This window comes from Rhincodon typus, chromosome 16 (assembly GCF_021869965.1).
Source record: "Rhincodon typus isolate 14 chromosome 16, sRhiTyp1.1, whole genome shotgun sequence".
NCBI classification, from domain to species: Eukaryota; Metazoa; Chordata; class Chondrichthyes; order Orectolobiformes; family Rhincodontidae; genus Rhincodon; species Rhincodon typus.
The window spans coordinates 26,398,755-26,421,462 of NC_063347.1; the positions used below are offsets into that span (position 1 = coordinate 26,398,755).

The window sequence follows — 22,708 nt, forward strand, 5'->3', positions numbered from 1 at the left end:
GGGTTTTCTGAAGAAGGGTCCAGACCCGAAACGTCAGCTTTCCTGCTCCTCTGATGCTGCTTGGCCTGCTGTGTTCATCCAGCTCTACACCTTGTTATCTCAGATTCTCCAGCATCGGCAGTTCCCACTATTTCTGAATTAATAGTCTAACTTCTGCAGGGCCTGTAGGCCTTGTAGTGCCTGGTGAGAAGAATTTGATAAGGGTTCATGCTTGGCAGACACTTGTTCTAAGAAAGTCTGGATTAAAATGCTGGGGTGGAGCCAGAAATTGGATTTTAAAGAGCACTGAATCCAGCATTTGTTGCTGCAGCTATCGTGGTCTCCTCGACCATTGAAGGCTATGTTGATGAAATGACTGACCAGAGATTGACCCTGGGCAAGATTATTTGGATGCTTGTAGTGTATACATCAAGGGAAACTTTCTTGGAGCTACCAGATGAATTGCGGAAAATACCAAGATGGCATTATCAGATCAAAGACAAGAAATCCTTAGATTTAGATTGTGAATAATTAAATTAAAATATAATTTCAGTAACACTGTCTTGGATTACATTTTGGTGTTAATTTCAGAGATAATAGTTGAAACCACATAAGATTGGTAACATTTGGGCATTAGCTATAACAAATCTGATTCTAACTATTAATCAGTAGCTTTGCATTCAGTGTCTCATATTTCGTTTCTTGCATTATTTCTTTTGTGTTAGAGTTAAATGTTGCCTCATTTTGCCAATTGATTCTCATATTTGATATGTTGCTGCTGCCATCTCATGGTTAAATAACTGGAATTGCATGCATTTAATATGAAGGGGTAACATTGGCCGAATTACTGGAAAAGAAGAGAGGAAGGTTTGCATGGTTTAGCCAGTCATCCGAAACACATGGTAATTTTTGTTTTGCGTTAATTTGGGATTTGTTTGTGCTTTGTGTGGCTTGTGCTGATTTTTGTAAATTTTTTAAATCCATTGCATGATCGGCTGTATATACATGTTTTTATTTGCTGTGTTCCATAACAACAAGAACATTCATTACATGTAGAAAAAAGGCTGTTTTGGTTAAATAGCCATATGATGAAAAACAGGTTGTTATTTGACTATACTTTTGCAGAATGTGCAAATCAGTGGACATATTTGTTATCTATTTTCTGCTAGATGGCAGCTGATGGGTTTGCAACTGGTAATGTACACTTTTACATGACTGAAGTGGTTTTGACTGTGTGCATTCAGTGATCTACAAAGCAATCCACGAGGCCACAGTGACACTGTTTGGAATGTAATTATAGCATATCTCATGTAGCAATCTTTTACACTTCACAGTAGGTTAGCATACCTCTCATTGTTAACTTCAGTATGATGCATTTTTCCACTCTAGTGCAAGCCTAGAATAAGGGCATTTTCCCTCACAAGAATTTTTTTCCCCCCTGTCCTGTTTCAGCAGTCTGGGATAAATATCACTAATCTTGGGAATGATTGATTATTTTTGAGTCTAAATAGCTAGTTTCTGACTTTATGCAACACATATATAAAATGGTTAATTTTACTTGGGAGGCCTTTGTTTGGAAAGATTTTTGCTCACGTCTTTTGAATCTTTGGGAAAAATAAGTCATTCAAAGCATTTATTATTTTACCTGTGTATTTGAGACCATAGCCATCGATTTGGATTTTCACCTCTCGAGAGTGAAATTTTTGTGGCTTTTTCAGTGTGATATCACCTGTTAAGCACTTTCCTAGTCATTGTTTCTCTGATCTACTTTTCAATGTGTTTCTACATTTTCTTGTATTGTTTCCAGTGAATCCATTTTCATTTGTTGTGCAGGAATTATTCCTGCTGTTTTAACTTTCTCTGTCACATGCAGCTCAATGAGAGCAGTTTTTTGAGTCCCTTTTTGTGGATTCAAGCCCCACTCCATGACTTGACCACAACAGTCATGGCTCTCTATCCCAATACTGCAATATTGAGGGAGTGCTGCACGTTTGGAAGTGTCTTCTGTCAGATGAACCTCCACTTGTTGTCCAAGTTGGACATGAAATATTCCAAAGCACTTTATCAGGGAAGAGCTGTGTCGTTATTCCCACAATCCTGACAAACATGTCCTTTGTCAACATCACAAAAATGGATTATCTTGTCATGATCACATTGGTGTTTGTGGGAATTAGGTGTGGAATTGGCTGTCAATTCCCACATTACATTTTGTTTTACTTGTTGTTAAATATTTATTCTCAGCTTTATACCCTTAAACATAATCAAAGGTACAAAGGTGCTGCTGAACAATTTTTTTCCATTCTTTTTGTTTTATTTGTTTCTTTTATTTGGTTGAATTTTTCTCTGTTGAAACTAAAATCTTGCATGTTATCTTTGGTATTTTTGACTCCCATATCATTTTCTTCAATGATTGTTCCCTTGGACAACTACAAGTTCAATTTCCTAGTTCACTTACAAGCATCACGTGAAGATAATCATTCAGTCTTGTAGCCTCCTCGACTGCATTTAGAGGCAGTCATGCGTTCTCACCAATTCTGATTCTGACAGCTTATGTTTCCCAATTCATTTTTAAGTGTTTTAATGCGATGGAGGCATTAGTGAGCAATGTGTATTGCTTATTTTCACTCTTCTTTTGAAGGTGTGGATGAGCCACCATCTTGAGCTGCTACTTCCACAGTAATGTGAAGTACAGAATTCTATAATTTTGACTCTGACAATAAAGAAACTGCAATACATTTGCAAGTGACTTGGAGGGAGCAATTTGGGAGTAATGGTGTTTCCGTCCATCTTCTCTTGTCCTTTTAAGTCATCTAGGTCTGGAAGTACAGGATCATCAGATTTATCTATGGTTAATGTTAAGTGAACATGAACATGATTAAACATTGTTAAACCTGCACTGCCATTTAATGTTAAATATGGCTGATTGAACACTTCAATGCTTTTCACCCATACTTTCCAAATGACCCTTTGTTATTGGCAATCAGAAATCTGTTAATCTCTAAATACATACTTGTAAAAACTGACTGACTGCTCTCTTGGGGAGAGAATTCCAACGATTCACAGCCCTCTGAGTAAAGGTATTCCTCCTCATCTTGGTCCTAAATAATATCCTGCTTATTTTTAAACTGTTTCCCCTGGTTCCAAGCTCCCCAATTAGGGGAGACCGCTTTATCTGCATTTATTTTGTCTGTCCCCTTGAGTATTTTGCAGGTAAGTAATTTAGAATTTGAAAATGTGTTCATTCTGTAGTTAATTGATGTGATATTTTACAGAACAATTCCATTTGTAAAGTTAATTTAAATGACAATTTTTGGATTCAATTCTTTTTGTATGTATAAGTAATACTTTTGAAACAATAAAAATCTGAAGTATAAGGAATTTTTAAAAAAATCACCAATAGTTTTCGATCAATCCAGTGATAGACCAAGGCAATTCTGGTATATTTATTGCAACTAAGAGTTCTGCTATAAAAGTCACATGCACTTTTATGCATTATTTTGAATTATTTGTTTGTGAGAAGTTTACATGTTCCATTGACAGTCTTAGCATGTTTATCAAGTTGACAATCGTAGTCAACACTGGTTTTGATGCTTGTCTTTAATATTAGTTTTAAAATGTCATAGAAACTGAAGTAAGTTATGGATTTATTTCTATCTTTGACCTCTGAAAACAGCAAATATCCCTATTGGTGAAACTGAATCTGATAACACAGACCATGCTGGCAGTGGAGAGGGTGATAATGCAACATGCTGTGGATCATTATGGTGAGTAAAGCCAAATTTTATAGACTGGTTTGAACATGTATAGGGCAAATAATGACAAGCGCAGAACATGCACAACCTATAGACACAACTCCCAGATATAACTGTGTATCGTAAACTACAACCATAAACACAGTAATATGTACATGCATAGGACAGCTTACATGCATGGGGGACCAGTAACCATCAGAGAGAAATCTAAACAAAAGAAATGCTGACATCAACACAAAAATACATAGATGTTGATATTAAAGACACTGCAAATAGACATACAGCATATCACTTACACAGATTATTGTATAGCTGTTGTTAACACTGCATTCATTTAGACACGCATATGCATTTTGCATCTAATAAATTGACTTGTTTGACTGTATAACTAAAAGCTGAAATCTCTTTTGCTTCAGTCTGTTTCACCATATCTTTATGGACAGCTGTGAAGTGCGGGACTCAGGTTTTGTTTGACTAGCTATATGCAAATAACTGAGTCTTTCTATTGAGCGGCTGCATTTATATTGAGCATGCCGTGCATCCTGTAAATCCAAGACAATTCTTTTGGATCTGCACCACCAATGGTCTCATGGCTCTGCGCAAGAGAAAAGTGCAGAAATTATGTGGCATTTTGGAAGTGTTGTCAATACTGTCCCCTCGAGACAAAACGTTTGCTGTCAGAGATTCCATGGCAGAATTGAGTTGAAAGCACATACAGTTCATGCCTCACTGATGTTTATGGGCAGGATAAAATTTCTAGGCTAAAGATTGCTTTTCTAGTTCTTTCAGCTGATTCTTGCTGGCAAGTTAAAACGTTAGTCCTTTGTAGTTGGTCCTGTTGGATGCATATTGTAATAAAGGTCATATAATATTATTGTAATTTGTGGTTTGGATTTCCTAGTGGAAATGAAATGGATTTTGGTTTTAGTTATATGAAGATAGCATCTTTTAAGAAGTCCAAAAGTCATTTGAAGCAGCAAATGAAGTACGTAATTTCCAAGAAAGCATGTGATTTAAGTTAGCTGCCTTAACTATATACCTCGGCTGATATTTGCTGAACGTTTGCAAAGATGGTCAGAATCAGGTTTCAGTTCAGAAAAATGAAACAGAACTGCGGATGCTAGAGATCTGAAATAAAAACAAATTGCTGAAGAAACTCAGCAGGTCTGATAGAATTGAAGAGTCGCCAGACTTGAAACATTATTTTTTTTTCCCCGTAGATGCTGCCAGACCTGCTGAGTTTCTCAGCAATTTCTGTTTTTTGTTTCAGTTCTGAAGAAGTTTAACTTCAGAAGGGCAGGTTCATTTGTTGAAATCTTCAGATTGAGAGTTTATAACTGGTCAAAATGTTTAGGTTATGAGAAGCTTTTTGGAAGCGTCCAAGTTGTGGGAACTGAAGTCAAACTGTTAATACTTAAAGGAAATCTATGCCATGAGAACTGCAAAGAAAAATCTTGATTATCATAATTGGAAATAGTCAGTTGAAAAAGCAATCTTAACTTTAAGATGGGAGTGATACATCACTGGGATTGAGTGTCTGTGAAGGATGTTCCTGCCAAAATGGTTGAATCGTTGTTTTTATTGTTTATGTTAGGATCTTTTCAAATTGTTGTAGCTGTAATATCTTTCTTTCTTTCTTGTAATGTGAACATATGAAACAGGAGCTGAAGTAGACCAACTTCGAGCCTGCTGCACCATTTGATTAAAATCACAGCTGATCTATTTGTGTTTTTGAATTCCACATTCCTGTCTACCCACAATAATAATTGATTTTTCTTGCCTAACAAGAATCTATCCATCTCTGTCATTAAAATATTTAATGATGCAATTTGACAGCATTCAAGTTTCTCAATGCTCTGAGGGCAAAACTTTTTCATTTCTGTTCTGAAAGAGCAATCCAAATCTTTAAAACTTTTCTCCAAGTTCTGGACTGACCCACAAGAGGAAACATGCTTTCCACGTCAATCTTACCACAACCATTCAGCATGTTTTACATGTCAATCAAGCCACCCTCACTCTTTTCTACGTGGACTAGTGATGGTTATCAATGAAAAACATATTTCATTTTCCAACCACTGCGTGATTGTTTCTCGGGTGGTTAAGCAATGTGGAACTGGAAATAAGTTTTCGAGACAAAGAGAAAAAGAAACATGCAGATCTTCTCCCAGCTGCGGTGCCCTGCAGTCAGAGAAACTTTGTTTTCAAGCTAAGGAAAAGCAATTATTTTTCCTGTGGCAACTGCTGTAAGCTGTGACATGAATTGATAAATCTGAAATATTTTCTGAGTGAATCAGCTACTCAGTACTTCTTATAAACCAGTGGAAGCACCAGAGAAAGGCATCTGAACAAGAAGTGTGGCCAGCTAAAGAAGGATCGTCTCAACATTGGAAACATGAAGCGAAAACCACTGAACTGACTTTCCCGTTTCTCTGCCTCTGAAAATAATCTGTTTTCCCTGTTTGTTTGTCTTCGAGAATATGTGTGTGTGTGTGTGTGTGTGTGTGTGTGTGTTTGTACAGAGGAATTCGAATTTTACTTAAATGTTATATGCCAATGTTTAGCTGTAGCTATAGTCTAATTAATAAATAATAATTCTTGGTTAGTTCAGAAACTTGGTCCATGCTTTCTGTCAACCTTGATCTGAAAGGTAAATTGGGATACTGTGTGTACTTGGAAAAATTTTAAAATTCTGTAAGACCCCAGGAAAAGCAGGGTTCAATTTATGGTGCACTACCCAGTGGGTCATACCATCAGGGTGTAGTCTCATGAATACTCTGTCTAACTGAAGCATAACACCCTCCGTTTTTAAGTTCTGTCAACAAAAGATGAAAGTTATAGATCATTGACAGCCTCTTGTGAATATGGTCAGTGACTAAAAACCATGGCAGTTAAACTGCAAAACTAAGGCTTATGGTCTGGCAAGCCAGATTTCACTTTGAGTGACGACTTTACCATTACCATGAGCTGCGATCATAAACAAGCTTGAAAGTTTTTTTTTGCAAATGTTCCTTCTGATGACTCAAGATAAGGAATAATTGTGTATTACCAAAACTATTTTTTTGACTACTCTTTATGAATGCATGGGTCCATTTAATTTTAGACAACTTACTACCTTGGTTAAAAGAAGAGAAAGTTGGATGTGTACATACATAATCAATAATTCTGTGATAACAGCTGCAGCAGAACTTATACCTGCACTTATTAAAGGCAGTACACTCGAATGCAGAATCACATAGGTCAGGAGGGTTCCAGGCTTTGATTTGTGGGCGGGTAAGTGGAGTTGAATCTCAAAAAGATCAGCCATGATCTTATTAAATGGCGGGGCAGGCTCGAGGGGCCAGATGGTCTACTCCTGCTCCTAGTTCTTATGTACTTATGGTCTTGGCCATATTGGACACTTCAGCACTCCTTTCATGCCTGTAAAACGAGTGTTATTACCAAGTTTCTAGATCATAGTTCTGTTAAAGGAATCTCACTGTTGGATGTGATGGGCATCAGATTAATATAAATTGCTGTTTTTTGCTTAGCAACACATGGGAGAAGGAGAAAATCGTTTTTAAAATAATTAAATGAACGCTATTAATAGGAGCTAGTTCAAGGAGCAACTGGGCAATATGTGAACTGAGATGCTTGTGCTCATTCTGTGTTTGTCTGAATTCAAGCCAGTTTTGATGCAAACATTTTCTTGCTGGAAACCTAGCACAACTTTACAATATTGGTGTCTTATTTTCTCACTTTGAATGGCTTATAGGAAGCTGAATGAATAAAAGCGTTCTTGAGTGACATAGGATTTCTGTATTTTTGCAAAATTTACATCATCTTTTTGGTTCTTAAGTAAAGTTTTTTTAATATATTCTTTAAAAATTTAAATATATATATTTTGTGAAATGTTTTTGGCAGCCTTTGTTTTTACTCCCATTGTAAATTGAAGTTACCGCTTAAGTATTTTGTGTTACAAAATAGAAAAGGCATGTCAAGTGAAACTGCATGTGAAGTGTAGTATGGCCATTTGTCAATTACCAGTCACAATTGTCTCCACTTCTACCGGTTAGTTGGCCAAATTAATACATCGCATCTGCAGCAAATAAACCAATAATCAACTTATGATACAAGACAGCATAACATGTGGCAAGATCATCATCGCTTTGAATAGATATATCTCTGACTTGATCCCTGCTAGTGCTACAAACTAGTTAATGTGCTGCCCACACGAGTCACACAGGCAGCTGATGTAATCAGTATAACATTCATGTTTATCTGCTTTCCACTAACCCTTATATGTTTAGCCAATGTCACTGGATGCCTACATTTTTTTAGGTACAGGAGTCCCTGATCATTGAGCAAATGACAATTTGCTATCCATCTTCAACGTTAGCAAATGACCAAGTTTGTCTTCGCATATATTTGTGCATGATTAAGATGAAGAAAAATGTGAGGTCAATCCTGACTGTGCTCCGCTGATGTATGGGTATGCATGAAACATAGATAGTACAGTAACAGTACAGATGGTGGCCTTTCAACCCATTATGTCCATTCTAGTTTGCAAGAACAGCTGAGTCACACTCTCCTGTCTTTATCCTATTGATAAAAAATTCACTGGCACTTCAGATAATTGTCTAATTGCAAAAGACTACCACCAAATTTCAATGCATTTGAGGCATAAACTCAGCTACGTAAAAATATTTTTTGACATCACCTTTGTTTTTCTTGCTTTTCAGTCGTAATCCGTGTCTTCTGCTTGCCATTCCTTCCACCAGTGGAAACAGTTTCTCCCTAACTACTCTGTCTAGACCTTTCAGCATTTCCACCATCTATCAGATCAGTTCCCAACCTTCACGCTGTAGGGGGAACAGCCTGGCTTCTGCAATCTGAGATTCATTCTTCAAACTTTAAAGTTTGAGGCTTGGTTGGGCAAGCTTGCAAAGAGCTCTAATAATATAAACCAATTAGTCTCATGACAAGTGACACAACTGAATTGTCATTATGCTCTCAGGATTCAGAAACTTGGATTGTGTTTTTATCTGTTCTTAGTCAGAATAACTGAAATTGATGATCAGCTGAATGTATTGAGGCAATTATGATCATTTAAAATAGAAGAAAAATATGCTTTTTTTCAGGAAGACACAATATCTATAATCTGTTCCATTCTTGAATTTTTTCCAGTGCTGAGATGGTGATCCAAGTGCCATTACTTTCACTATCACTTCAATTTATCATTCATTCAGGGCCTACAAACAGCATTTTGAAAAGCAGTGCAAAACAACAGAAGAATGTACTTTTGGCATATTGTCTCATTTCAAAGCTTATGAAGTTCTCAGATTAATTCAGAAACGTATTCATTCATTTTCCTTTTTTTTTTGCATTACAGCATCCGAATTTCTAAATCAAAGTTCAGGTCGGTAAGCTTTTCCTCTGCCATTTGAGCATTCCTTTGCATTTGTGAAAATTTTGGAAACTGTGAACTAACTTGTTACATGTCAGATATAATTATTGAATACCTATTTTTGTACTATTGCATTAGTATATTTATATTGCATATAACATATGTATCATGCTGTGCTTATTCATTATTTATATTCTAATTTTCTTATTAGTGATATAATTTAAGCAATATGTGACTGTTATGTAAATCATGTTTGCTACCATTTTGTTACTTTTTCTCCACCTGAATAAATCATAAGATACTATGTTGAATTTATTGGCATGCCAGTGCCCCCTCAACTGGCTGGAAAGTCAGTGGGTGCCCTGTCAGGACATTTTCCAGGAGCTCCAATGGAATTAATCATCAATGAGGCAGCTAACTCCCTGACATCAGGATTCCCATTCCTCAAGTGTTACTAGTCAATCAGATGGTTAGAAGCTCTTCAGTCTTAACAGTGGGCATGGTGACCTGCATAAAGTCCAGAGCAACAGCATCCATAAGGGAGTGTGGGCTTCCTGAAGTTTGCCTGATTGGACCTGGCAAGGCAGATGCAGTGCTAGTAAGAATCAGCAGGATGCTCTTGCCGCAGGTGCAACTTTCCAATAGGACACAGGGCACCTAATCAAGAAGACAGTGCTTCCCTTCCCAGAACATACCTGGACCTCTCCATATGGCACGCACCATCTTAAGGGCCTCAATTGGCCTCCATGTTGGATGACCCTCTTCTAGTTTGCCCAAATTACTAGCTAGGCTAGCATTTATTGTCCATTCTTGAGAAAACAGCAGTGAACTACTTTATTTAACTACTGCAGTCCCTGTGCTGTAGGTAGACCTACAGTGCCATTAGAGAGGGAGTTCCAAAATTTTGATCTAGCCACACTGAAGGAATGACGAAATGTTCAAGTCAGGATGGTGAGTAGCTTGGAGGGAAACTTAGAAGTGGTAGTATTCCTCTGTATTTGCCATCCTTGTCCATCCAGATGGTGGTGCTTCTAAGTTTGGAGGAACCTTGTTTAAGGAATCTTGGTGAATTTCTGTAGTGCATCTTGTAGATTGCATACACTGCTACTGATGAGAATTGGTGGTGGAGGGAGTGGATGTTATTGGTGAGCCAACCGAGCTGATAGCTTTGTCCTTGATGGCATCAAAGTTTCTTGAGTGTTGTTGGATCTCATTCAGGCAAGTGGGGAATATTCCATCACACTCCTGACTTGTGCCTTCTAACTGGTGGGCAGACTTTGGAGAGTCAGGAGATGAGTTATTCAATGCAGGATTCGTAGCCTCTGACCTGTTGTTGTAGCCATTAAATTTATATGGCTAGTCCAGTTCAGTTTCTGGTCAGTGGTAACCCCAGGATATTGATTGTGGGGAATTTGGTGATGGTAGCACCATTGAATGTCACAGGGTGATGGTTACATTCCCTCTTGTTGGAGATGGTCATTGCTTGGTATTTTTTGTGCCATTTTCCAGCCTAAGCCTGGATATTGTTTAGACCTTGATGCATTTGGACATGGATTGCTTCAGAATCTGAGGGATCACTTGGTGAAGCTGAACATTTGCAATCATCAGCAAATATCCACGTTTCTAAACTTATGATGGAGGGGAGGTCATTGATGAAGCAGCTAAAGATGGTTGGGCTGAGGATACTACTCTGAAGAACTTCCTTAAAGATGTCCTGGAGCTGAGATGACTGACCTTTAACGACCACAACCATCTTCCTGTGTGCTAGGTATGACTGCAAACAGCCCCCACTTCCCATGGATTCCAATTTTTCTTGAGATCGTTGCCGCATTTGATCAAATGTGGCATTGTGTCAACGGCCATCACTCACCTCCTCTCCGAAATTCATCTATTTTGTCCATGTTTGAACCAAAGCTGTAATATGGTCAGGAATTGAGTGGCCTTGGGGAACCCAAACTCAGCACCAGTGAGTATGTTATCGTACTTGTTAGCACCGTTGATGACATTTTCCATCACTTTATCGATGATTGAAAATCGACTGATGGGGCAATGATTGGCCGGGTTAGATTTGTCCTGCTTTTTGTTCACAGGAGATACCCGAGTAGATGGTAATATTGTGAATGAACTTGAATAGCTTGGCTCGAGGCATAGCAAGTTCTGGAACACGCTTTCAGTACTATTGCCGGAATGTTGTAAGCACTCATAGCCTTTGCAGGATCCAGTGCCTCTATCCGTTTCCTGATGTCACATGAAGTGAATCAAACTGGCTGAAGACAGGAATCTGTGATGCTGGGACCTCTGGAGGAGGCCAAGGTCGATCATGCGGTTGGCACTTCTGGCTGAAGATTGTTTCAAATGCTTCAACATTTGCATGATTTGCAGGGGTCCCCCATCATTGAGGGTCGAGATATTGTGGAGCTTCCTCTTCTAGTCAGTTGTTTAGTTGTCCACTGTCATTTGTCGCTGAACGTGACAGGACTACAAAGCTTAGATCTGATCCATTGGTTGTGGAATTGCTCAGCTCTGTTTATCATTTGCTGCTTATGCTATTTGGTATGCAAGTAGTCCATTTTAGCTTCACTAGGTTGACGCCTCATTTGCCGGTATGCCTGGTGCTGCTCCTGGCATATTCTCCTACGCTCTTTATAGAACCAAGGTTGATCCCTTTTCTTGATGGTAATGGTGAAATGGGTACATCCTGGACTATGAAATTGCAAATTATGTTGGAGTGCAATTCTGCTCATGCTGATCATCCTGACACCTCACAGATGCCCAATTTTGACAAATTAGAATCATTAAATGTGGAGCTGGAAAAGGGCAGCCAGTAAGACAGCATCCGAGGAGCAAAAAAAGTCAATGTTTTTTGGGCTGAAACTCTTTGTCAGGACTGGGGAGGGGAGGGCAGCTCAGAACTAAATAGAGGGAGCAATGTGGGGGTGGGGTGAGGGTAGGTGAGATGGAGATAGGTGGATGCAGGTAGTGGGTTATTGTGGTTGGTCAGTGGGAAGGGTGGAGCGGATAGGTGACTCAGAAGACTCATAGGTTGGGAGAGGAGAGATTTTAAAGCTGGTGAAGTCAATCTTCAAACCATTGTGCTGTAAGCACCCAAGGTGAAATATGAGGTATTGTTCCTTCAGTTTACATTTGGCCTCGCTCTGACAGTGGAGGACGCCAAGGGTGGACATATCACTGGGGAGTGGGAGAGGGAGTTAAAATGGATGGCAACTGGAAGGTTGGGTTGGTTGGTACATGAAGAGCACAGATCCTCTGCAAACTGGTCCCCAAGTCTGCGTTTGGTCTTCCTGATATAGAGAAGACCACACCAGGAGCAACAGATACAGTAGACGAGGTTAGATGAAGTGCAGGTGAATCTCTGCCAGATTTGGAAGGATTGTTTGGGGCTTTGGACAGAGGTGAGAGGGGAGGTGTAGGGGCAGGTTGTAGGAAAAGGTGCTGGGTGCGGTGGAGAGGTTGGAGATCTGTTCAAAGTCTGTCCTCCTTAGCTCAGTGATAGTGCCACATAACATGATCTAAGATGTTATCAATGTAAAGGTGGGACTTCTTCTCAACAAGGACTTTGCAGTAGTCAGTCTTACCGATACATTCATGAACAAATGCAACTACTCCAGGTAGGTTGGTGAGGATGAGGGCAAGTATGATTTTTCTCACTTGCTGGTTTCCTCACTAGCTGTTGCAGAATCAGTCTTTCTTCTATATGTTGCATTACAGTATATCTTTGTGATTGCATGGTATGACTTGCAATTAAATAATTTGCATTATCTGATGAGTTAGGTTTATTTCAGCATGTGTGGCATTTTGATTTGCGTTTATTGCTATGCCTGTTTCATTTAAATCCATGTAAGTGGGATATTCATCAGTGGGACATTTTCTATACACCTCCTTGGATAAGAATTTAGATCACAGGATTTAATACAGTACTCGTGTTTTCCAACTTCTCTTATTGCCATTTAGCATAAGAGGTAATGAAAAATAATAAACCATCAAACTCAAAGTTTAGTAGTTAAAATTCATGCTTCTTTTTGCGTGGCAGGTAGCTTCCAGGTTCACAGTTAGCTTTATTATTTGGTCTTCATAATCAAGTACAATTTAAGTGTATTACAAAACAGCTTGGAATTTATGGGTACATTTATGGGTAATTTACACTCTTTTATAGGTAAAGCCCAGAGCCTAGGAAAATAATTGAATTGAAATGATAAAAATGCAAATGCTGTGGCATGTGCAATTTAAGAGTGAGACATCATCAGTCCTTTTGATTAAGCATCACTAGAAGATTAATTAATCAATAGAAATTGATGAAACAAAACTATCCATCAATATTGCTTAATGAATTGCTTTCAAAATTTTGTTTTATTGTGCTTGGATACATAGTGTAAAATTTCTTTGTAGTCTTACCAGTTTCTTTTATATTTCCAGCCGGCACTGGCGTCGTTGGAACCGCTATTGGAGAAGAAAATGTCGAGCTGGTGTAAAGTCTGTTACTTTCTACTGGCTAGTTATTATCCTTGTTTTTCTCAATACATTAACCATTTCATCAGAGCATTATAATCAGCCTCTTTGGCTAACGTTTACTCAAGGTAAGAGTTCAGCTTTGTCTTCACATAAGTATTAGTGAGCAGTAAACATTCCATTAAAATGTTAGAATTATGCATTATGATAAATTGGTTCAATAATTTCCAGTGATTAATTCTAATCAGTACGCAGCTGCAAGTAGCTTTGTATTTATGCAAATTGGCACAAATTAGGGTTGTACATTTTAATCCTAACTATATATTCTGCATATTAGGTTGGATACAGAGGGGCCAACGGGGTCTCTACTACTGTTCAGAGAATTGGGAGCAGGGAACCCTGGTCAATTCTTTGGGAGAGACCCCACCAATATTATATGCTCTCAGGCACTTAACTGACCAGCAGCTGGCGCTTCATGGGGTTCAAGATAGTGGTGGTGGAGGCCCTGCTTACCAAGAGCTGCTGGCTAATCAGGCTGCCACTTCCTCATTTCCATCAGCATCACTTTCGGTATCGTGACAGCTTTCAGCAATATACCCACTAGAGGCCCATGACTAGTGAGAGGCCCAACCCTCAGGTAAATGAAGTCAGGATTAGGGTTTCACAGGGTGAATGTTATGAGAGTGGGGAAGTGAGTGGGAGATAGTGTTGTCATTCAGTTCCTTTCTCCCCTTTCCAAAACTGACTTCCTCAACCAGTCACGAAATACTGGCTTCCACCCTTACTTGGTAACCTGCTAGGAAATTTGACAGGGGTTCCTATTTTTTTAAAATTGTTGATAAGATGTGCTTGTTGCTGACTCAGCTAGCAATCATTACCCATCACTAATTGCCCTGGAGAAGGTAGTGGTGAGCTGCCTTCTTGAACTACAGTCTTTGGCATGTAGAGACACCCACAATGCTTTAGGAGGGGAATTCCAGGATTTTGACCCAACGACAGTGAAAGGGTGGTAACATAGTTCTACCTCAGGATGGCTTGGAATGGCAGTTGCAAAAGGTGGGGTTTTCGTTTACATCTGCTGCTCTTGTCCTTTTAAGTCATAGAGGTGGTAGGTTTGGACAGAGCTGTTGGAGCAGCCTTTGCAGAATTAATACAGTACATCTTGTAGATGGTACACTGCTTTACACCATTGTTTTAGTAGTGAAGAGAGTGAGTGTTGCTAGGTAGCCTTGATCTAATTGACACCCCCATGGCCATTGGTGGGAAAGACTGTCAGGCTAACATAAGAACATGTGAATTAGGGGTAAGTGAAAGCCATTCAGAGCCTTGATCCTTCCCTTCAAAAAGATAATGTCTGATCAGATTGTAATCTCAAATTCACATTGCCACCTGTCCTCATAACCTTTCACTTGCTTGTTTAATGAGAATCTATGCACCTCTGCCTTGTTAGTGGCAAAGGACTCTGCTTCCATTTCCTTTTTAGGAAGACAGTTCGAAAGACGCTCAATCATCTGAAAAAGATTTTGCCTTATCTCTTTTTTAAATGCGTCATCCCTGATTTTTAAACGGTGACCCCTAGTTCTAGATTCTCCCATAAGAGGAACTATCCTCTTCACATTTGCCCTATCATGACTGCTCAGAATCTTCAAGTTTCAATCAAGTCTCTTATGACTTTACTAACCTCCAGTGGGTACAAGCCTTGCCTATTCAACGTCATAAGAGAACACTTTCTATCATATCCACATGCCCACCTGCTCAAGAAATCTTCACAGAGCTACCTCTAGTACATTTATATACATTTTTAAATAAGGTGTCCAGTACAGCACACTGTACTTCAGATGCAACCTCATCACAATTCTGTATAACTGAAGTATAACATTCCCACCCTCTTGTATTCAATTTCCCTTGTGATAAATGATAACATTCTTTTTGGTTTCCTAATTACTTGCTGTACCTGCATAGTAACCTTGTGTGAGTCATGCAAAGGACACCCAGATTCTCTGCACCTCAGAAGTCTGTAATCTCTCACCATTTAGTAATAAGCTTTTTTATTCATCCTGCTAAGATAAACAATTTCACATTTTCCCACCTTATACTCCATTTGTCACATCTTTACCCGCTCAATTAACCCATCAATATATTTTTGTGGCCTCCTTATGTCCTTTTCACAACTTACTTTCCTACCTATCTTTGTGTCATCAGCATATTTGGTAACCATCCCTTTTGTAAGTCATTTATATAAATTGTAAACAATTGAACTCCCAATGATGATCTGTGTGGCACACCACTTAGTACATCTCACCAATTTGAAAAAAAATTATGCCCACTGACTGCCTCCTGTTAGCCTGCCAGTCTTCTATCCATGCTAATATGTTCTTCCCTTACATCATGATCCTTATTTTCCACAATAACTGTTGATGGAGGTACCTCGTCAAACACCTTCTGGAAGTCCAAGTACAATGCATTCACTGTTCCCCTTTAATACTAGTACATGTTACTTCTTTGAAGAACTCTAAAGATGGAACCTTATATGGGCCTGAATGACGTGATCTGTAGTGGGAAATGTAGCAGAATCATATGAGAAGTCAAGTAATCCCTATCTTGACATCTAGGAACAATCCGCATATTTTAATTAGGTTCTGGCCATTGAGATTTTCGCTAGGCAGCAACGAGGTGCCTGTTAATGGGAATTATTGCTTGTTAATGATCTTGTCAACTGTACGACTTGCTTCATTAACATGCAGCTTCCAGTCTTATCACCTGCAAACTATTTGCTGAGAATATTCAACATGGAAGTCAGAGCAGGTATCTGGTAACTGACCTCGTCAGTGACTGCAAAGAGTTTCCATGTTGATCATCACACAACAGGATCTCAGGATATGCTGTATGGACATCGTCCACACTCCCCTCATTCCATGGACATTGACGTTGCACGTGTGCCATCCTCCGAGAACCCTAATGCCTATCTTTAATCCACTGACAGTATGTTTCCGTACTTCACTGCTGCACCATAGGTTGCATTGGCAACAATACTTATAATGCTGCAGCAAGGAAATTTGTGCTCAGCGACATGAACACAGCTTATGAGTTGAACCATGCTGTACTTCTGGACCACGTGCCTTTCTGTCTTAGCACTCAATCACTTTGTATCAACCTGCTTACCGTATCCCTGTCTTGTATTGCCTATTTGTGATTTTTTTTTTCTCAGAGATACACAGTACTGCATTGCTATGCCTTTTAGTGCAGACAAAGATCCAGCAAGCTTGTCATGGGTTGTCAGGAGAGACCAGTCAAGTCATGGGAGATAGCTTTCAGTTTGGTGTTCCTGACACACTAAGTGAAGGATAGCCTTTGAGACCAGTCCAGGCACTGGGAAGCAGCCATTCAGCAGCTCAGTATAGTCAGAATCAGGATGCTGTCCTCCTACATGGTGGAGAGCCAGATATGGAGCAGCACACCACCCATCTTGACTCTTTTTGCCCTATTATGCACTGATTTGCTCATGAAATGAGAGCACAGCAGGTATTAACCCAGATGAAAGTGGCAGGCACAGCTGTTAATTTGGTGCAGATGGGGAGGTGTCCCAAGCGAGTGCATAGGCAGCGCAGCGGAGTTGCAGGGTTATTGGTGTTAGGAGGTGATGTTGATTGGAGTAAATGAGGGAAATTATTGAGTGAAACAGCTTCAAGGGCAGCTAGGGATGGGCAGTAAATGCTGGCCAGCCAGCAATGCCCACATCCCATGAGCGAGTTTAAAAAAACATAATGGTAGAAATTGAACCTTGGTGTGAAGTGGGTGCAGGAACACAGAGTATGAGGTATCCAAGAGAAGATGATAACATTTAGCTGGTGGAGTGGAGAAGATCATTTACCTTCTACATACGTTACTATGCATTCTTCTAGATGGTTGATACTGTATTAACCTCAGTGGAAACATCAGACCTGGCATGGTCAGGTGTTGTGGCCTTCTCAACTAGTCCGGCTGGAAGGGGACATACTGCTTCTGCACCATGTTGTCCACCAGTACCTCCAGGTCCCTGCCTACAAAATACAGCACCAATTTTCCCTACTCTGCTGTGTCAGGCAAAATGTCAGGAGCCATGCAGATCAGTTCTGTACTAACAGTGCTTGTAAAGGTTCAGAATGGCCTTTGAAAGATAGTGTGTGCACCAGGGATGCTGGCCCATTCTGGGATATCTGGAAATGGTGAGTGTTCAGAGTACGGCGATTGGTAGAATCGGGCTAGAATTGCACAAGAAGAATGCCATAGGTGCAGAATAGAATATTGAGGCAAGTTTGTAAAATGTGATGAGGGAGTTTGCTAGAGGAGTCCGTATTGAAACATATAAGATTATTTGAGAGCTTAACAGGATAGATACAAAAAGGTTGCTTTTCCTTCTAGGATGAGCTCGGACAAGAGTGCATAACTTCAGTTGGGTGTCACCCATCTGAGACAGAAATGAGAAGAATTCTTTCTCTCGGAGGCTACTCAATCGATGGCATTCTCTACTGGAGAAAGCTGTCAAGGCTGGGTCGTTCAGTATGTTCAAGGCTGAGGTATATAGATTTTTAATCAGTAAGTGAATCAAGGGTTAAGGGGAAAAGGCAGGAAAGTGGATCTAAAGAGTTTTAGATCAGCCATGATCTCGTGAAATGGCAGAGCAGATTTGACCTCTGAGAATGAGAGTACTGAGGCCTCAGAGGAAGCATTGACAAGTCTGCCTCCTGCACCAGCTCAGATACTGACAGCTCATTGCATGCCTCATAGTGACAGCCGTGTAGCTGGGCAAGAAAGAAGTACTCCTGGCATACAGAGGAATGCAGGAGAGGACCCAGTGATTCGACAGTAAGGGAGTTCATCCACCTGCACAGAGAGGATCGGGAGCAGCAGACTGTGGGGTAGGATGCACTGGCCCTCATCGCCCAGAATCTCAGCAGTAGTCTTGTGATCATTTGGCTGCCTCTATGGACAGGTTAGAGGATGCCATGAAGAGCAAGGTCCAGCACCCTCAGGTTCTGCTGGAGGAGCACACATGTCAGCACTCCATTGCTGCAGCCATTGGTCCTCAGGAGTAAAGGATTGGCAGAGGGGTACAGGGAATCTTGGAGAGCACTCCAGGTGCCCCTTTCTCATAAGGAGACACGACGGTGCCTGGAGACACTCGGCCAGAGGATGAATTTCACACAGCTTCCTCAGAGGTCTCCAGCCAGGACACTGTGGAGGTAGCCAGGCCCTCCACTCTTCACCTCCTAACCTATGCCAAGCATTAGAAGTTGAAGCTGAGGATCCTGTCTACCCACAAATACCCAGAATCACTGTGGGCACCCCTGTGATGCAGCCTGGTCCAATCAAGAGTTGGGTGTCAGTCTGTGCCGGCAGATGTCCCTGTTGCAATCTTTCAATGCAAGTTGCCAGCGTGCCCTGTAATGCAAGCCTGTGCATCCTTACTATCCTACAAATTGATCATAGAGGTGCCGTGATGGTCATGAGGCGTTTTCAAATGTTCATGCCAACATCTGTGGCCCAGGGATGTGTTTGGCTGATGCATGTGTATTGTGCCCTGAAATGCTGTTTGGTCCTAAGCAACATGGAGGTCCTTCAGTGCAAGTGATGAGCTGAAGTTTCTGGTTACCTGCTCTGATTTTCATGATGTGGAGGTGCAGGTGTTGGACTGGGATGGACAAGGTCGGAAGTCACATGACACCAGGTTCATAGTCCAACAGATTTATTTGAAATTACAAGCTTTTGGAGTGCTGTTCTTTTGTCAGGTGGAGTGAAGAGAAGCACACAGGCACACAATTTATAGACAGGGAGATCAAAAGATCAAACGAATTGTGTGAATAGAGTTTTGACAGGCTGGATAGTAAGTCTCTGCAGATGATTAAAAGTGTCAGATGATGTGAGTAAAGTGTCAACAGTTGTGTAGCAACTGAAGGGATTACCTATAACCCAATTAATTGAGGCAGAGAGGTAATTACAAAAAACTAAAAATAAGGTGGTGCTGGAAAAAAAACAAATGGCTGGAACACAATGATAGGTATACGGGTCACATACCTGGGTCTAACCAGAGTAACAAGTAATCCAAAACTGTAAAAACTAAGTAAGGTGGAGTGATCATAACAAGTTAGGTGATTGTGTCAAAAAAGGACAGCAAGGAAGATTTACAGATACAGACAGTATGGTGGAATTACATGAGCGTGACATGAACCCAAGATCACCGTTGAGGCCATCTTCATGGGTATGGAACTCGACTATCAGTTTCTGCTCAACGATTCTGCGTTGTTGATGTACCTCGATGGCCATCTTGGAAGACGCTTACCCGAAGATCGCAGGGTGAATGTCCTTGACTGCTGAAGTGTTCCCCGACTGGGACAGAACAGTACTGTCTGGCAATTATTGCACGGTGTCCATTCATCTGTTGTCATAGCATGGTCTTGCCAATGTACCTTGCCTGCAGTGTATGAAGTAGACAACATTGGCCAAGTCCCACGAGCGTCTGCCATGTACGTCATGGGTGTGTTCCTGCATGTGATGGTAGTATCCATGTCGATGACCTGGTATGTCTTGCAGAGGTTGCCATGGCAAGGTTTTGGGGTGTTATGGTCAATGTTGTCCTGAAGGCTGGGTAGTTTGCTGCAAATGATGGTCTCTTTAGGGTTTGGCAGTTGTTTGAAGGTGAGAAGTGGAGCTTAGGGATGATCTTGGCGAGATGTTAAAACTAATTACACGAGAACGCATCCTCCTCCTTAATGTTGCTGGAGGTCACTCAAGTTGTCACAAATTTTTGTTTAGGGAAGTTTTAATGTGTCCAACCTCATGCCTTTACCCAAAGTGTGGACAATTCATTTTTACAGGGTTTTTGATGGCCTGTTGTACTCGTCTCAAATACTTCAAAATGGAGATTTAATACAATCAGGACTTTCATTTCCCAGTACTACTTTTTGTTGCCATGGAAAAGCCCATTTGAGTTTCAAATGGCTTCCTCATCTTCTCGTGGCCTTGCTGCTGTGAGATGGTCTGTTGAGTTGAGATTCCATGTGTGAAGCTGAATTTTGTGAAGGCAGAAATCCTGCTGCGGGAGCCAAAAGTGGTAGGCCGACTCTGTTTCATCCAGTGACAGGATATTGTTAAGGAAATTGATGGTACCAATCAATTATGCCCAATCAATTGGGGACTACTGTTAAGAATGGTGGCCTGTGCAATATGGAGAGATTACATGAATGGCTCAGCGTTCTTAAGTTGTATTTGGAGAAGGGCCCGGGAGTTAGGAACAACTAGCAGTGTTAAAAGGTGGTTGTGTGGCCATGGAGTGTCCATAAATGGGGACCTGACTTTGGGCAGTGGTCTTTCCACATGTTGGCATGTCTCTTGTTACTTAAGTAGCTCAATTGGCCTCACATTAGACATCTAAACTACTTACATTTCCACCAATGTCAATCAGTATTCCTGCTTCCCAATCTGGCCTCCGTGGGGTCAGAAAACCCCAGCCAATATTTCATTTTCTGAAGAGCTTTATTCAATGCTATTTTACAACTTCTAATTATTTTTTAATTTTCAGCATCTTGTAATAATTCCACTATGAAGCATACAAAAATTATCATCAGTGATGCATTTTTTTCATTTTTGTGATCGCACATGGAAGGTTTTGTATGGACTTTTTCCTTTTACTTTATGTTGTAGTTACTGTCTCCTGAGATGCCTTGCACAATAGTTTCTGGAGATTTATGTTAGGCTATTTATCATTAAATTGATTAAGTAATTTTACCCTGAATTGGTTTCCATTAAATAAGTTACATTAAAGCAACTGTGCAGCAATTAGAAACCAACTGTGGAAAGAGTAAGCATGATTGAGGACTTTGTTATGTTAATAACGTGTAAACATTGATTTATTTTTCTTTTATAATACAGACATTGCAAATAAAGTCCTACTGGCTCTATTCACATGCGAGATGTTAGTGAAAATGTACAGCCTGGGTCTGCAGGCATACTTTGTTTCCCTTTTTAATCGCTTTGATTGCTTTGTGGTGTGTGGAGGAATCATTGAAACCATCCTGGTTGAGTTTGAAATTATGTCTCCTTTGGGAATCTCAGTATTTAGATGTGTTCGGCTTCTAAGAATATTCAAAGTGACAAGGTAAGATTGACAATATTTAGCTTAATTAACTTATTTGTCAAGTTGTGTTTTATTCTGAAAAAGAGATTTTTTAAGTTTGATCCCATAGTTACATATCCTTAACTATTACATTATAAGTTGTATTTTAGATCTTTGAACAGGGAATAAAATGCATATTTACAATGTCAAGGCATATTCTTGATCTGGAAACCAGTAAATCTACTTCTCTATCATGGTAGTTCCTGTTTATGTTCTCACTCTAATCTATAGTGTGGTTGGGGTGTCGGGGGAACTTAAAAATGACAATGTGTGAACTTTACAACAGTGTACCTGATAAAGTATTTGTAGTTACAAAGGATCTTGTGATTAGAACTGTGTGGCCTTTTCTGAAAGGTATTAAGTAAAGTGTGAGGTTATTAGGCAAATAGAAAAACTGTAAAAACAATAATCCAGTTCCCTTGCTTCCTTTCCTTTTATCAGAATCTTAATATGTGACGGAATTATCTGCACGTGCAGTACTAGAGATGCAGTTGATACTTTTCCCCAGTTACTGTCATAAGTAAAAGGAATATTTCAGAACTATGAAGTTGTAAATAGTATTGAATTCATTCATTTTATGAATAGATTAATCACAATTTCTGAAGTTGCATCTCTTACTGATAAGATTATTTTAAAACCAGTCTTCTAATAATGTAATTGTGTTTTGTTAGGCACTGGCAATCATTGAGTAACCTGGTAGCCTCATTATTGAACTCAATGCGATCCATTGCTTCCTTGCTGCTCCTGCTTTTCCTATTTATTATTATCTTTGCACTGCTGGGAATGCAACTTTTTGGTGGCAAATTTAACTTTGATGAAACACAAACAAAACGGAGTACCTTTGATAACTTTCCACAAGCTCTTCTCACTGTATTTCAGGTAATTATACTTAGCCAGTGATAAAGCACAAGTTTGTTTGTACCCTGTATGTAACAAAACTGTATATTCCTCCTTCACAAATGGATCTACACTTCC

The 22,708-nt window shown here is 39.9% G+C and overlaps 1 protein-coding gene across 1 annotated transcript in view; it reads left to right on the plus strand.

Annotated features, from left to right (window-relative positions):
* cacna1da (calcium channel, voltage-dependent, L type, alpha 1D subunit, a) overlaps window positions 1-22,708 on the plus strand; it is a 504,619-nt gene that overhangs the window by 244,435 nt on the left and 237,476 nt on the right. Inside the window, exons 10-14 of the mRNA XM_048606392.1 lie at window positions 3,653-3,743; window positions 9,100-9,126; window positions 13,549-13,709; window positions 21,490-21,715; window positions 22,405-22,612. Coding sequence (XP_048462349.1) covers window positions 3,653-3,743; window positions 9,100-9,126; window positions 13,549-13,709; window positions 21,490-21,715; window positions 22,405-22,612 — 713 coding nt within the window. The remainder of the gene's footprint in view (window positions 1-3,652; window positions 3,744-9,099; window positions 9,127-13,548; window positions 13,710-21,489; window positions 21,716-22,404; window positions 22,613-22,708) is intronic.